Source organism: Dromaius novaehollandiae, chromosome 9 (assembly GCF_036370855.1).
Source record: "Dromaius novaehollandiae isolate bDroNov1 chromosome 9, bDroNov1.hap1, whole genome shotgun sequence".
Lineage (NCBI taxonomy): Eukaryota > Metazoa > Chordata > Aves > Casuariiformes > Dromaiidae > Dromaius > Dromaius novaehollandiae.
In genome coordinates this window covers 27,871,116-27,888,030 of record NC_088106.1, presented here as the reverse complement: position 1 = coordinate 27,888,030, position 16,915 = coordinate 27,871,116, and the positions used below count along the sequence as shown (strand labels likewise).

General features: G+C 41.5%; 1 protein-coding gene across 4 annotated transcripts in view; it reads left to right on the top strand.

Moving 5' to 3' along the window:
* The window catches only part of UGGT1 (UDP-glucose glycoprotein glucosyltransferase 1), a 52,734-nt gene extending 41,761 nt beyond the window's left edge, over nucleotides 1-10,973 (top strand). For all 4 annotated transcript variants that reach the window (XM_026109597.2, XM_026109594.2, XM_064516979.1 and 1 more), the window contains 10 exons: nucleotides 342-426; nucleotides 1,496-1,584; nucleotides 2,054-2,158; nucleotides 2,712-2,796; nucleotides 3,902-4,084; nucleotides 5,247-5,407; nucleotides 5,893-6,007; nucleotides 6,369-6,485; nucleotides 6,837-6,996; nucleotides 7,465-10,973. In XM_026109597.2, the coding sequence (XP_025965382.2) occupies nucleotides 342-426; nucleotides 1,496-1,584; nucleotides 2,054-2,158; nucleotides 2,712-2,796; nucleotides 3,902-4,084; nucleotides 5,247-5,407; nucleotides 5,893-6,007; nucleotides 6,369-6,485; nucleotides 6,837-6,996; nucleotides 7,465-7,490 (1,126 nt within the window). In that variant the 3' untranslated portion in view covers nucleotides 7,491-10,973. The remainder of the gene's footprint in view (nucleotides 1-341; nucleotides 427-1,495; nucleotides 1,585-2,053; nucleotides 2,159-2,711; nucleotides 2,797-3,901; nucleotides 4,085-5,246; nucleotides 5,408-5,892; nucleotides 6,008-6,368; nucleotides 6,486-6,836; nucleotides 6,997-7,464) is intronic.
* Nucleotides 10,974-16,915: the final 5,942 nt, after the last annotated feature.

The following is a 16,915-nucleotide window of genomic DNA, read 5'->3' as shown; positions in this document are numbered from 1 at the left end:
GTGGTTTTGTTCTTGTGAAACTTTCGAACTAGATGGGTGCAGCATTCTAATAGATGAATCTAACAATTCACTTGCTCAGTGATAGTCACCTGAATAGCAAACTGCATTTCTTCCTGTGTTGTGTGAGATGAAATAAATTCATTCCTTTCTGAAAACAAGCAGACGTGTTCAAGTATATATATATATATATATATATATATATATATATATATATATATTTATTTATTTATTTATTTATTTATTTATTTTTTGTTCCATGTCTGAAGATAAGCTTTATAATGTTAAGGTTTAATAGCATGTAGGAAAGCATTTGAAGAAATAATGTTTTACTGTATTTTCAGCCATGATGGTACAGACTCTCCCCCTGAAGCTAATGAAGTTATTGTTGTTCTCAACAACTTCAAGAGCAAAATTATTAAAGTGAAGGTGAGTTTAAAAACTAGAGCTGCTTTTAAAGAAGACTGTTTGACCAGTAGTAGGAAGAATCTTTCATTAAGACCTGATGATCCCTTCCTACAAGCTTAGATTAAAGATAGTTTGCACATAATTCTTTCAATTACATCTTCAATGAAAAATTTATCTGTAAACTTGTTTTTCTGGCACAGGAGAGAGAATGACTTGCAACTACTGCTTCTTTTGTATGTGCATGAGAAAAATAATGCCTGAATTCTTCTGGCTCAGTTGGGCTCTGACTGTCTAACTGAACCCCCCCCCCCCCGCCCCAAATCTCCAGTCAGTTTTATATGCCCCATGTTTATGTCTAGTAAAAAACATTCAATCTATCTATTGATAGAAAATATATTACCAGATGAGCAGAAACATATTTCTAACAGATAAAATTCTGGCTCAATGTGATACAGAGTAGGTAAAAATACATATAAAAAGCAAATAGTTTCTTTATTAATCTAATCTTTTAGGGCTGCTTATTAGATGACAGTGTAGGTGAAAAGTTTTAATGAGGATGATTGATAAGTGATAGTTGTATCACATCAGATTCTCACCTCCTCCCAGGATTTACTTGTGCTAGAGTAATTCTGGGACAGTCTCGTGATTTACCTCCAGTTCTGTTTGGCTGGTGCTGCTGTGTTGTCTACTTACGTGCTGTGAAGTCTCAGTGGCCAGCAACGCCTCTTCAAAACAGAAAGTGGGATATGTGTGCATGTGTGGGTGGTGAGCTGTTCATGTGGGGTTTTGTTGTTGTTGCTTTTTTTGTTGGTCTCCATCATCAAGAATGGTCGCTAAATACATCTTGGCAAACTGTTTTAGCCATCTAGAATAACAAGCTTTGGTGTCTGAAAACAACTTTGGAATCTATTTTGAAAACACTAGTCAACTAATGAACTTTGAACTATTTGTCCATACAGCTCAGGTTACACATGAGGTAACCGGACATAATTTAAACTGGTACAAATAGAGCCAGTGTAAAAATCAGCACTCCATAACTGTTTGCCCAGCGTGTGGTTCCACTGGCTGAAGCAGCATTGTGCATTTACAGGTTCAGAAAAAACTGGACATGATGAATGAAGATTTACTAAGTGATGGTACCAATGAGAATGAATCTGGATTTTGGGAATCTCTCAAATGGTAAAACTAGTTCAGTAATAACCTGCACTCTCTTGAAACTGGAAAACTGTTGTATCTCTTGATGATAGTTAAGTGTGTGATATTCCACAGCAGTCTTAAGCCTGTAGAAGCTGAGGGTTTGATTCTGCAAAACGGTTGATCTCCTTATCACCTGTAGAACCCCTTGATTTCTAGAGAACCAAGTTCCTGCTTTAAAATTGCTTGCCTACCCTTACCTCCCATGTTACTTGGGAGTCAGAAATGTTGTTCATCTCCAGAAGCAGCACCTCAGCCAGTGCTCTTCCAGTTGAACAGGCATTAGCATCTCAGCTGTTGGGTCCTCCGTGCTTGTGGAGGATGCTCTCACTGGCGGGGGGACGGACCCCACAGTTGTCCTGTATTAAACCAACGTTGTAGCAGTTTGTCGCACTGTTCCCTATAGGGCTAGGCCTTACTCTTGTGCTGTCCGTGAACAAATTTGTCCTTTCAGGGGATTCACAGGAGGACAAAAGAATGAAGATGTGAAACAGGATAAAGATGATGTACTAAATATATTCTCTGTGGCTTCAGGACACCTATATGAAAGATTCCTCCGGTTAGTTCAGAATTTATAATCGGGAGGGGAGGGGAGGTGTCTCAAATGGTAGATGAGCACTGCCGGCCACCGGGAGAAAAGTTAGAATTTGCAAGAATATAAAAAATCCTTTTCCAACAGCTCAGAACTTCTGTAGTTTTTTGCATCTACTGCAGTATAGGAACTGTTGTCTGTGTAGTGTTTATTTGTTTAAAGTATACTTTGTTTAATAGATGGTACATTGCTGTCCTAGAATTTTTTTCATTACAAAATAACCTAATACAATTATGTTTTTACAAGTTCAGGTTCTTTTCCGAAACAAAAGTGAATTATTCTGTAACTTGTACATGGGTTCCCTTTATTTTTAGTAACTTTCTAGTTAGAATTAAGCAATTTACAATAGGTTGAAGTTGCATACTTTTTCTCCATGCATGAATATCAGTAAGCTGATACCTACCGCACGCAGTTAAGTCTAATAATATAAAACAGCAATTTGTAATCTCTTATGCAGCTCATTTTCTCTAGTGCGTAGTAGCTGTTTCTCTTAAGTGCTTTATTTTTTTTCTTTTGATAGCATAATGATGTTGTCTGTGCTGAAACACACTAAGACTCCTTTAAAATTTTGGTTTCTGAAGAATTACTTATCACCTACGTTCAAGGTTTGTTACTAATTAGAAAAATATTCTATCACAAGAGTAAATAAGAAGAAAGTTTCAACTTGTACATCATACTATTACATATATATGCATATATATGTATACCTTTTATTTTGACAAAGCATTAAGTTGTTATAAGACGGTGGTGCCACTTGGGAAGCTTTTAGAAATAACAATCAGGATGACAGTGGACTCAAGCTGAAGGTAAATATTGGAGAGAACAGCCCATAGTAGGAAAATCATACTTGGAAGAATTTGAACTGGTTTTCCTTGTGGCGCACCTGATAAAGGTGTGGATTCTAAGATGAAATTCAGGACTGTAAATTTGCATCTAACACGTAAGGTTTGAAAGAGTATAGCAGGAAAGACTACCAGAGAAGCAGCGCCTGTGGCTAGGTTTGGGCAGAGTTTCATAGGAAGAGACAAAAAACCCAAAGGAAGCAGTCTGCAGGCTGACTACAGTACCTATCAGTGGTGCACGGTAAAAGAGTGACACAGGCCCTAAATAAACATACCTGAAAATACTTAACAATTATCTGTGATATCTCGTATGCAGCAGCATACTCCCCACCTTACTGACAGTCATTTCTGCCAGCGTCCCTCGGCTAAGTGATTGTTCTCCCAGTGTCACAAGGAGCCTTAAAAAGGAGAATTTCAGTTAATTTAAGGCAGCAGGCCAAGTTGCTCTGGTAAAGAATTTCTTCCAATTCTTTTCTCTCATTTTATTATTCGTACACTGGTACTGCTTTGTACATCCCTAAATAATAATTTCTCTCATCCGTAACTTTTATAAGATTTGAATAATGCATTCTTTTAAACTAATCTGTGGATCACTATAAAATGGCTTGTATGGGGAAAGGATGCCAAAATATTTAGATCTCAAACCAACTGCTGTTAAGACAATTATAACTTACTGTACAGTTTGGGTTATGTTTTACTCTGTCTGAAGTAACAAAAGTAATGTAGTTATTCTTTGTGGTATTTCATTTTCTAGTGTTCTCTGCCTTACTATGGGACTGAAGTTTATCTCTTGTAATGCACTTTTTTTTCCCTGCAGAGGAACAAAGAACTGAGATAAGCTACTTTTTTCCCCCCCCTCACTCTGCAGGAGTTCATACCGTACATGGCAGAGAAGTACAATTTCCAGTATGAGCTTGTCCAGTATAAATGGCCACGATGGCTTCATCAGCAAACAGAGAAGCAGCGTATCATCTGGGGTTACAAGATCCTCTTTCTAGATGTGCTCTTCCCATTAGCTGTTGATAAAATCCTATTTGTGGATGCTGATCAGGTAACACAGAAGCTGGAATTACTTTATCGATTAAGAATGACATGTTCTTGAATACGATCTCTATATTATTACACAGATTGCAAGTTTGAGCACTTCCCAGGCATGACTGAAGGTTGATTCTTTATCAATAGAATTTTCTTGATGCTTTAGTGAGTGCTGTTTTTTTTTTCTGCCTGCTCACAAAGCGTGGTTTTGTTGGCCCATCTCTTTTTTTTTTTTTTCTGGTTCCTTATTCACTCGCTGTTGTGATCCCAGCTGAACGGAGTCTTGTTTCACTCTTGCGCTTCCCCAGTTCCAGTTCTATCTTTTCTCCCCTCCCTACTTTTAACTCAGCCAGATCTGAATGGCTGTCAGAGGAATGAGAAGACAAATCCGCAATAGGTGAAGTCATGCCCTGTGGCAAAGCAGGCAATGTCTATAAAGCTTTATGTGTGCTTACTGTCTGAAGAGTCTGAAATAACAGGATGGGGGTAGAGTAGAAACTGCCAAAAATATTCCTTCTGTATCGTATATGAAAATGAGAAATATGGATTATCAACATGTAAGTATAAGATGCCTTAGGTGTTCTGGCATATGTACAGTGTGATTCCATGTCAGTTAAAACCATTGCAACCTGTGCTTAAATATCACCTATGATAAATTTCTAATTATGCTTTTCTTACTTTAGACAGTCTTTGCACTACATTTATAAAAAAAAAATTAATGCAGTTTGTTTCCACCGGAGTATTATTTTTAGAGTAGTACTACTGCAATAGCATCCGTATGTCAGAAAGACATTAAAAAGCCTTCATGCCTGAAGGGTTTGCAAACTTTCAAGAGGACAGGAAACAAAGGATCCTAGCAGACTTCATCTACTGCGAGAATTCTTGCTGCTTGTTAAGCAACAGCTTGGCACTTCAGCTGCCAAACAAACCTCTGTCAGATTCTCTTGAGCTCCACTTTAGTGGCTCTAACTCTGGGGGAGAGGGGAGGAAACCAGAAACTTTCATGCCATGGGGTTTTTTTGTACTACGTATGCATAATGCAAAAGACTGCAGAGTAAGAGGTATTCCTATTCCTCCTTTAACTGTTCACTCAGTTTGAATTATAAAGCCTAACCAGCATTTCAAAATAGCTTCTGGCAGGCTTCTACAAATAAAAATAAAATGTCCTTTCCCTTCAGATTGTGCGCACAGATCTAAAGGAATTAAGAGATTTCAATCTAGAGGGTGCTCCTTATGGATATACTCCATTCTGTGATAGTCGAAGAGAAATGGATGGCTACAGATTCTGGAAATCGGGATACTGGGCAAGTCACTTAGCTGGAAGAAAATATCATATCAGGTACTGAAAAATTCAGTTTTTTTCCCAAAATGGAGCAGAAGAGCTTTTGGTTCCACTTAAAATTGGCAGAAAAATAACTGGAGTACACAGTGCTGCAGTAAACCACTTTCTGCTCACCGTTAATTCTTTCAGGGTTGCATTGCCTGTGTCCATCTGAACCCACTAGGGATACTGAAATTACTTTCATAAGCTACAACTCTTACAGATATAGAAGTGAAGTGTTAACTAACCAGACATCTTCATTTGTTAATAACAAATAGCGGCATGGATTGCATGACAGCAAAGCCAAGACAGACTTGTTGCATAAAATTTTATGTATGTACGTGCCATGACCTTTTTAGAACTGCTTTCCTGCCTTGTGTTAGATGATTTGAGCGATTTCCACCAAGAGACTGTTTTAGCATATTAAATCTCAGGGTTCATTGGGGCTGCAATAAGTTACCCATCAGTCAAACGTCATTACTAATTGTATCATCTCCATGTAGTGCTCTGTATGTTGTGGATCTGAAGAAGTTCAGAAAGATAGCAGCTGGAGACCGACTCAGAGGACAATATCAGGGTCTTAGTCAGGATCCTAACAGTCTGTCTAACCTTGATCAGGTGTGTTTTTTATCCTTTCCTTACTGGGGTAAGATGGCAGCTTGGGCCCTCTCCTTTCCTGGCCAAACTTCTCTCACAGCCAGATGCCAGTGACAGTCCCGTCACTCCCTGCCTTCAAGTGAGGCAGGTGTGGATACCACCAAATATAACTGGTAGCTGGAAACAACACATGCCTCTTACATGTCTTCAGACTATCACATGAATTTGTCCAGTATACTCTAACACAAATACATAATACAACTGGACACTTCTGTCTTTTAGTTACAAAAGGTCAGTACTATGGGGGGGTGGGAGGGTTGACAGATCTGTTCCCCCCACTCTGACTGTAAAAACTGCTACTAAATCTTAATCTTCAATACAGGATTTGCCTAACAACATGATCCACCAGGTGCCCATTAAATCACTCCCACAGGAGTGGCTTTGGTGTGAAACATGGTGTGATGATTCCTCAAAGAAGAGAGCAAAAACCATTGATCTGGTGAGTGCAGTATGGCTCACTCATTCTTATGTTGCAATAAAATATAGTGACCTAGATCTGAGGCAGGAAAGGGCCTTTAAGCTAGGTGTCTCATATCATACTGTTACTTAAATGTTTTCGGTACTTGAGTTTTTTTCCTTTCCTTTCTATGTTTTTCTGTAAGCTGGAGCAGTGGCATTATTATGAGTTTGCAAAGAGACTTTGCACTGTACTGTAGCTAAAATACAGGCATATATTAACTTTTCACGAACAACAGATTAATTCCACCAGGGGGAAGCATCCCTCTACTCAGTGAAGAAACTTTTTAAAAAATGTTTTGCAATGTCTGAGCAGTTCATGTTTTGTTTGCAGTGTAATAACCCAATGACCAAAGAGCCCAAGCTGCAGGCAGCAATGCGTATAGTTCCAGAATGGCAGGACTATGATCAAGAAATCAAACAGCTCCATAGTCGCTTCCAGAAAGAAAAAGAAACAGGAACACCAGCTAAGATGACAGGACAGCACACACAAGGTAATCTTTCTAACCATTGGCCTACCTTTGTGATATTCTTCTCAGCTGTTTGGAGGAATGGAGTAAAGCCTCATGCTTGATCACTGTAAGCCTGCACTACGCAAAGGCTTGCGTGGAGAATCCATTAAATAATCTGCATATTTTAGTGGAACAGAAGTGCCTTGCTCAGTGAGGCAGGCATAGCTGAACTTGATGCTTAAACTGAGAATAGAGAGCTAGTATTGCACAGACCTTTCAGCTCTATTAAGACCCATGTTGTTCTTGTAGCTTTATGAACTTGGCTTTTTATCTTAATTCTGTTGTTTGTTTAGAAGTGCAGTTACACACAACAGGTACAAATTGTTCTTCAGTTACTGGTGATCTCTGAAAGAACAAATTGTGTGGGTTTATATCTTGTTTCAAACCATTCTGCCACTTGAGGCAGCTGGAAATGGAGTGCTCCTCACTATTTTTTCTCCTCTTCTACAGATCCAGCAGCACATGTGGAATTATGATCCATGGAGGGGGAAAAAAAGTCAAATTAGACTGTTTCATAGACAATTTTTATATTGAAAGCTAGTTTTTTTCTGGTATGTCTGCAAAACTGCTGAATAATTGAATGGGATGATGTATGCATTTTTATTACTTGCCTTTGGGTTAATTTCTGCATATGAAATAGGATCTGGATTGCTGGAATTAGCATTACTGTTTTTTGCACCTGTGGTGGAAATGAAAGAGTCCATGATGGAATTTAGCATTTCAGAAACAAGACTTCAAAATCCACTGGAAAAGCTGCAGCCTGTTCCTCCAGCTGTCGCTACCTCCACCCCGATCAAGATTCTATTAGCCTCAGCTCTAACTTGAGAGAGCCTGGAAAACGCAGACCCACTGAGCAGTTGGCTAGAACGTAAGTCCTTACCTCAACTGATGGAGATGGTTTTCCAGCTAACAGTAAGGCTCAGATTCATGCCTTAAATTGGGATAACGTTTCATCTGCAAGTTTTCAAAATGGTCAAGAATGCTTGTCAGATTTGTTCCGTGTGCCCCTTTTTTGTAATAAATCTACCACTACTTAGCATTACTTAGTGTGAAACTACCACAGTCTATTCAAATGACCGTCATCTAAGCTTGCAAAATGAGCAGAGTGTTGAAGTTGACAGTTCAGTTTATCCTAGGCCCTCTGACTTGAAACAAGACTGCCCTCCTTCCTTCCCCCTCAAAGTCTAAATCAATCTGCAAAAGTGGTAGGGCCTTACTATTGCTGTAGTTCACTGATTCATGAATGTGTTTTGTTTAGAAAAATCTGTGGAAGCTTGGAAGATTATCATGTAAATTTCATTAACTTTATTTTTCCTCAGAGGTGTTGTCACATCAATAAAAACTTTGGAGTTCTTAGGTCTTAAGCTCTAGTTCACACTCAGTCCTTTGCTCTTCCTTTTTGCTTGCACATAGTACAGTCCTAATGGGACTTTTGGGTCTCTGAACACTTTACCTGCATTTGTTTTTACTTAATGCACAGACAAAACCTTTTGCTCCAAGGATTAATTACCTTGGGCTACTTCAATAATTCTCACTCATGTCTTAATTTTTAAAGAAGATACTGCAATAGTTCCATTCTATGAACACAGATTAAAAAAAAAAACCACCTAAGACCCTCTTCCCTTCTCCTTTCCCCTCACTCTACATGATTACTGCCTGCTATCTAGAACACTGAGAAGAGTTAACATTGGAATACTTCTTTAGTTATATATTTTAAAGAAAAGTGAAATCCAGACTGGAGGCTAGTTTATTTCAACTCCTCATGTTTTTCTACAGGTAAGTGTTCTGTGCCGTAAGGGTTTCCCACTAAAGATAATCCTGAGTTAAGATGATCTAGAATTATTACATACATACATACATCAGATAAATGGTTGAGAGATCTGATAGTGGTTGCAGTATTCAAACTATTCATAGGGCAATGCTAGTACTAAGCAGCTCTTCGGCCAGCTCAGAGGAACACCCAAACCTCCTAAACTGAATTCATGAAGAGCACATTAAAAGAAACAGCCAGGGTCCCTTAAATGCACGTTACTGACCTTGTCAACAGCGCCAGTAAACTAATCAGTGACACTGCACATACTTAGATACCAGAAGTGGGTGGCTCTAGAAAGGTAGAGGAAAGGGCAGTTCATATCTCCCCTTCTCTAGAGAGCAAAGCTATGCAAACATGAGGGGCTGGATTTCAAGCCATGAACTTACTGAGTATGAATTATCAGATTGGTATTTTCCACTTTGTCTGTAGATACTTAAATTCAAATAGTCTCCCTGATACTCTGCAACTAACAAGTGGCTGATGCTTCCTGTCAAAACAGTGCTAGTTAAGGCTCAGCAGACTTATAGTAGAAGGAATTTTTCCAGTGTAAGAAGCAATAATGTAGCTGTCAAATTAAACTGTCATTACATACTATGTTAATTAGCCCCTTTTTAAGCAGATGTAAACAACACATGTAAGACTACTTTTTCCTCTGTTCAGCTCTCAACCACTTCTGCCTCGCTGGAGCATGCAGAATGGCACGCGATCAGGTGGGCAGCAGCTGTACCCAACAGTTTCATCCAGGGATGGCCCAGGGCAGCAGAGGAAGATTACTTAGGACAGTGCTTGGGTGGGGGAAAGTCTGCCCAGGCCTTCAGAACAAGAAAAGTGCAAGTTTTCTGCACAAGACTCTCCCCTATCTAAAGCAGTATTTGGCTTCAGCTTTTTTTCCCCAAATATTATTAGTAGCCAGAAGATTCAGAATAAAGTAGCCTGTCAAAGTCTGCACAATATTTACAATGCCTTGTTTGGAATTGTATAGAAAGAGAATTTTTAAAAAAAACTAAATGTGTCAATTACAGATTTTTTTTTTAATTATGCTCTTCTCACTTCATTTTATAGTTCAAGTATGCACTTCACCCATACCCCACTTTTTTTTTCTGAATTTTAAAATTTAGCAAGCTCTTTCTCCTGTCATTTGTTCTCTCTCGCTAACAGAGACCATGCTCTTGTTCAGCTCTGCTAATCTAACCCATAACTGATACAGAAACAAACCAGAAACATACACATCATGAGACTTTGTACCTAATACTCCTTTTGTAGTACCCTGTAAGAGTCCTGTACCTATTCTCAAGTACATTATAAAATGCATGTGGTACTAATCATTCTGAATATGAAATACCAGAGTTTTTCTGGGAACCACTATTTATTTGTGCAAAAGAAGAACAATCATATAGCAGCCAGCCTAAAGAGGAGACTATGCACTTATTTCGGATCGGTGGGTACCCTTGTCTGTAGTCCTTAACTAGGCCTTGAAAGAAAATCTTTAGAGAGCTGCATCTGGAAAGCACCTTGGAGTTAAGACTATTACCGAAATAGAGCCACTTCTGATCATACTGCTGGTGGCCTGTGTTCCTGTAAGCCAGTAAGACTGATACGAAAGACAGGAAATTGTGATTAAAGAGGTTGTAACACAATTTTAGATCCCCGGTTGGTCTAGAAAGGCCATGTCTTTAGTAAAGTGATGGCTCTGGTCCAGATGCTCTGATATAACAGGCTTGTGGAAGTTATGTTGGTCAAAAGGTCACATGGCAAGAAAAGAAACAGTACTTTATTTTAAAAGGAAGATTTCACTGCCTTACTTTCCAGAAAACAGAGAAGTATGAAGTATGTTCTTAAGATTACTCTTTCATTTAGCTGTTGGGGGGGGATTTGCTGTAAAACAAGGCAATGAAAGGGGTGGGATGTGTACAAAGGAGAAAGAATTTAGTTACAATCTTAGGAACCAAAACCTTTTTATAAACTGTTTTGCATGACCACTTCTTCTGTAATCTGTTCAGGAATATACCATACCTGAGTGTGGTGCTGATAGCTATGGGGAGCTACTTGCTACCAAGTGTTACCTGAAATGAGATTACAGTGAATTTCCCAGTACAGTGACAACAATAAGATCTGTCTAACATAATAAAGACTTTTCTGTTCTTTACCCTTGCTTCTCATGTCACTTATCTTTGTGGTTCTGATAACTGCCATTTTAATGGATTTACCTAAAGGACACATTTCACTTATTTTGTATTCAAGTGTTTGTTATGATAATTTTGAGAAGCTCCTAGAAGGGAGCAGTTAAGAGGGTCCCACCTCCCCCCTCCCCCCCCAACCAATATTGGTATTAAATGACCATGAAACTGAGACACATCTGGTAAAGAAGCAATAGAAAGTTTTACATTTAAGGAAAATTTTTTTTCAAATCCACCCACTAATAAAAAGTGTTTCTAAGTCAGTTTTCTTCATTTTGATTAAGCTTTATACTTTTACAGTCATAGTAAACACTCAGAAAAGTTAGGTGTGGCTGGGGCTCTTTCAGTGCTGGAAATGAATTCCAAAGTCTTATGGGCCTCTTAGAAAAGGCTCCCAAACAGTCATTATTGTTCAGAGAGCTGTAAAATAGATAGTTTTTACACAGAAAGCTCAGTTGAATGCAGGACTAGTTCTTGCCACAGAAGTATGTACTCATTTTTCTACAACTGGCTGTTTGAACTTGTTCAGGTTTGGAAAATGAGAACAAATCCTAGGAGACAACTAAACGATAGGGGAGAAGAAAGCATCCAGAAAGACTAAATACATGCCATATGCCTATTGCCTCCCCCCAAAATAAGGGATTTTGTGCTCCCCCCACCAGCAACTTTAATTTCCTGTGTACATATGTAGGCATCTGACTGTACACAGATACATGCTTTCATGCCTGAGACAGCCCCCCCCAACCCCACATGCCAAAAGCACTAGGATGTGCAATGTATCATCTAGCCTAAATGACAAACTCCAATCACGGAGTGCAGGGGAGCATTTTGAAACTTTCTGTACAAATCCCAACTTTTTCTTTTTTCTTTTTTCTTTTTTTTTTTTTTAATTGTATCAGCCTGAATATAGCAGGTTTTTGTTGTTATTTTTAATCCTAGCTACATTTGACATCTCCCAGCCCCTATCAATACATGACTGCAATTGCAGCCACGCAGCCTCCCCCTCAGGAAGCACTTCCCACTGCCAGGAACGTCAAGCCACAGAATCTATGCTGGTTCCTCCAGTGCTACAACGTGGAGCCACCCAGCTGCCGCAGCCCACTGTGCTCTGGCTTGTTTGTGCACTCCTTGCCCTATGCGCCAGCCATTACCCAACACAGCATCGAACCTGCCCATGCCCTTTCTCAACAACAACCTTTAGAGTGCTTTCCAGCACCTCTCGCTAGCATTCATCAATAGGCAGAGCGAGCTTTTCCAGCGCAAGCGCTGGCTCCCTGCTCTGCATCCGTAGGCTGGGGGGCTCGGTGATTGCAGTGCTCTATGTGACAGAGGGCCACGGGAGGACTATCCATCCGCCCGTGCTGAGGCTGCAGCGCTGGCTAGCGAGCACCCTCCACCCAGGTGGCTACCAGGGTGGGCACCACGCAGCCGGGTACCAAGGGGCTGCTGCGTGTCACTCGGGAATTTGGCCTTGCAGAGCGGAACGAGCCAGTTGTGCCGCTCAGCCTGTTTGCTGCCTGACATGCCCATTCACTGCAAGCAAGTTACACCCAAATTTCTGCTCGGTCTTTCTCTGTCCTAGTTAACAGAAGTCAGAACAGCTTATGGGGGCTGCTACAGGGAAGTAGCAAAGACCAGAGCTGGAGCTGAGGAAAAAAGAGTCTGTTTCTAGCCTGTTTCAATTAGAAGGCAAGCACTGCTGAGCGCTTGCTTTCTCTCCCAGGCCTGTTCAAAGGAAAGCCGAGGCAGAGCACCAGGGCCGAGGTTACGCGAGAACGCGGCAAGGGCACCTGCAGAAGCAGCACACACACCTGTGGCAGCCCACTGCCCCGGTGCACGGTCAGTCCTACACCGTGTGACTCCACGACCATACCGGCTACAGAGCACAAGCTGATCTCCCTGTAACACGGGATGGCCAAAATCACCACCTCACCCATGTGCTCCTCTGTGAGCAGTGTACGATGTTGCTATTCAGAGCCATTCTGAAGTAAGGAAGCATGGCACCTCCACCAAAGAGGTCAGTTTACTGCCAAACGGAAGTGACATTTTGCCCAAAACTCTGGTTAGTGCAGCGGCTAGTGCGTTCAGCACACCGACCCACATCCAGCTTCCATCCACACAGGAGCAGCAAAAGGGAAGAGAAGCTTCTGTACACATCACAACTGCTTTATTTATTTCCCGTTTGCTTTATACCATTTAGGCGCATAGCCCAGGTAGCAACATATAGCTATATGACTAAGCAGTGTTGTGTCTCCAGGTAAATAAACCACCTTTCTAGACACTGCTTTTGCTGCCTGTTTCCATCTATTGATGAAATAATACACCCACATGACAAGGTGAGTAACCAGTCACTCATTAAAATACGCTTCAATTTTATCCAGGCTACAATAGTTAGGGTGCCCTTGTCCTCAGGGCTTGGAGAACTGCTGGCAGGGTGATCCCACGCGAGTCTTCTGCAGACACTTCTCCAAGCCTGAAGAAATCCCCTCTAGATTACCGGTTTGGCCTTGGGGGCCCAGTCGAGATGGATGGTGCAGTGCCTGGGCACGTGCCGATGTTCCTGTGAGCTAGGAAGACACAGCACACGTCACCATCCTCAACTGTTTGTGTACAACACGTTTTCATGCCCTGTGACCAACACTTCCTTGCTTCCATGCAGTTCTATGCCGTAAGAAGTGAGCACCCCCCGTAGAAAGGGCCCTGGGATTTAATCCTGTTCCTAGCAGATACGTGCAGCCTACATCACAACACCACCACCCCCCTCATAAGTCGGTAACAGCAATTGTCCCCGGTGGCTCCTGCTCTAAAGTCCTCGCTGGGTTTGCCAAGCACACCAAGGCTCTCCTCTCACTACCACTCAGTGGCAAGCAGAGCTGTGTGTGTGTGGGGGGGTAACTGCAAACTTCACAACCGGGAATCAGAAAAAACGCCTCACTCCATTACGAATCCATGCAGCAGCTGTACGGCTCCTCAGTCACATCGCAGCAGCTGGCAGCTGTCCATGAAGTGTCCTCAGTGGCTTTGTCTGACAAGCCCAACCTGACCTGCAGACACTGCCAAAGTGTCTGAAGTGCAGCCCAGGAAGAGAATCCCACCTGTGCCCTCGGGAGCAAGGGGTCTCAAATCTGCCTGCTGTTTAACCCAGCCACTACAAGAGCAACACAAAGTACAACTTCCCCAAGAAACCAAGTTTCCCAAATCCAGCCACTTCCACACAGCGGCCTTGTAAGTCACCACATAAAGATTCATTCTGAAGCTGTATTTACACTTCATGCTTCCACTTTGGCTAGCAGGAACAGTGTAACTACATCAGCATTCAGAGCCTACCTGCAAGGAAATTCTCTTCATTTGTTTTGCCTTCCTCCTCTTAGCCATGTAACTATATTTACCCAATCACAACTATTGCTCATAGATTATATACTCCATCTGTTTTGCTTCAACATCCTGATCTTTGCTGACGTGAAGATAATTACGGACCTTTCCCCCCGCGCTCCCTTTCTGTCTGCAGCATGTGTGCCAGCTGCTCACTGGAATCCAGATAATTGAAGAGCATTCCTCAATCGGGAAACTCCAGGAAAATCACTTCCGACTAGCAGGGTTTATTGCTGACTGGACTTTATTAAGATCATTGCTCAGATGCATTGCCTTGTGCCTGGAACACATTGAAGCTGTTCCTTACTAGCCAACTTGGAGGTTGATGAGGAATGAAAACAGTGTGAATATCTGGAATTTCTTCTGTGTGAGTATCTGGAATAAAGAACTCAAATATGCTTCTCGGCAGCCCACAAAACAGACAATAAGCAAGCAAGCTTCCTGCTTCTTTCACTGACGCTGTTACTACACCTGAGAACAAGCCAGCCTGGAAATGCAGGACCCACCTGACCACAGCGCTGCGACTGAAGTGCACTGATTTGCTGCTGAGCCCGCAAGCATGTGGGAAGCACCCCGGCTACCACGCTAAGCACCCTCTGACTATACTGGCTTGATAGCAAAAATCCTCATTACTGACCTTTCCCAACTCCTAGAGATGGGAGGGGAAGGATCGAGGCGTATAACCACCTCCAGCTAGACTGCCAGCCACCTGCTCTCCCAACAGGTTTTCTTGTGTGTCATGCACCGTGTTACTGCTGTTTTTGAGCTCACGACTTCACCTTGTTTGTCTGAGGCCAGGGTATTTCTCCCCATGCCCTCTCTGCTGAGCAGTCACCTTTGTGCACACAGCATGTCTTCTTGGCTCCCTCCTGAAAGATACGACAAAAATGGGGAACCCACTGCTTTTCTGACGCAGTATCAACTCCCAACACTGAAGCCATATACCTTTTTTCTTCCTCTTGTGAAGAAAGTTTCTGCCATCCATACTTGCTACACCTGCTTTTCTCTGCTGAAAGGGGCTGGTCCAAGAGCTTAGTCTTCTAACCTCCAACATTGTCTCTGCCTGTAGGTGTTTGTTTACTTAAACAAAGACAGTTCGAGCTCTGGAAGTCCTTACAGTATTTCCTTCAGCCCTTAAACTGCTTTCTTGATATTTTCTTTTAAAACAAAAGAAAACAAAAAGTAGAAAAGGAAATCTTGGCACTAAAACTGGATATGTTATTCCAAGAATTCCAGGATCATTTTCACCAAGCCTGCATAAGGAGAAAATGTTTGCATGTATTTTTGTACATCCACACACTCTACTGAATATTTGCCTTTCATACATTCAAGCATCACCAGGGGCCTTCTGGCCATCACACTGAGATTTTCCTTTGAATTGTCTACTAGAATCACTAAATTCTTTTTTACCTCAAGAATACAGACCCCTATTTGTAGGAACAGGAAGGGCTCGTGTATCTTATTCCTAAATGTGTAATTTCAAATTTGCATTACTGAAATGCCTTAAAAGAAAAAAAAAAAAGAAAGAAAAGAAAAAAGAGAGGCCCCAAGCAATCTGCATAGCTGTGTACGATTCACTGCCTCTAAACAGCTGTCACCACAATTGCTTCCAGACCTTTATGAAATCACCAAATAGCACAGATCACTGCAGAACCCCTACAGGAAGGGGAGAAGAATCTCAAACACCTATTCGACAGGGATTCCCGCTAATTGTTACTAGTGAACTTTGTTAGCTGGCTCTTAATCCTTTTAATGCATGATCTAGAGAGATACTATACAGAAGCATTAATTGGGGCAACAAGTCAGGCATTTGTGAAGCATGTATGTATACGGTTAATGCTGTTAGTAAAACCAAACCTATAATTCCTCAAACAAAGTCATACTTGTTTGGCAAGAGCTATGTTCCATAAAACTCTCCCGAGAGTCATTTCTGTTCTCAGGACATCACTAATGTCCCGTGAGCTTCCCCTCTGCTTCATTTCAGACAGATGTCTGGACAAGTAACCCTTTGCTACACTTTTTGGGAACACCTGCCTTGTCTTCCATAGTTTATTAAAAACTAGCATTACCGGGTCAGCGATTTCCCTAGCCATCTCTTTAGACTCTTCTTAGATACCAGTTATTGAGTTTCCCCTTAAGAAACAAATCTGAAAATATCAGCTGCTTAACACATGTTGCATCAGATGGATGGAGGTATCTGAGCACTCTTAGTGGAGGCACAAAAGCACACCGTTCTCATTCTCCCCACACACGCAACAGGCACCGCGTGAGCAGCCTGGCTTTTTGAAATAATTTTACCATCTTCACCTGGTAACAAAGCCAAGTGACAGTTAAGATTTTTTCCCAATATATTTCATTTTGTCCTTAAGTCCGACTGTATTTAAGACCCATTCAAGATTTTGTTTCTGTCTTTCTGGGTAAACAGGCTGCATCTGCTCCAGGCGACAGGGAGGCTGACCAAGCTCTGCTCCTGCCCTGGACGTGTCCCTGACACAGAGCGGGGGCACACTGGCAAGGTCCAGGGCAAAACTTCACTGCT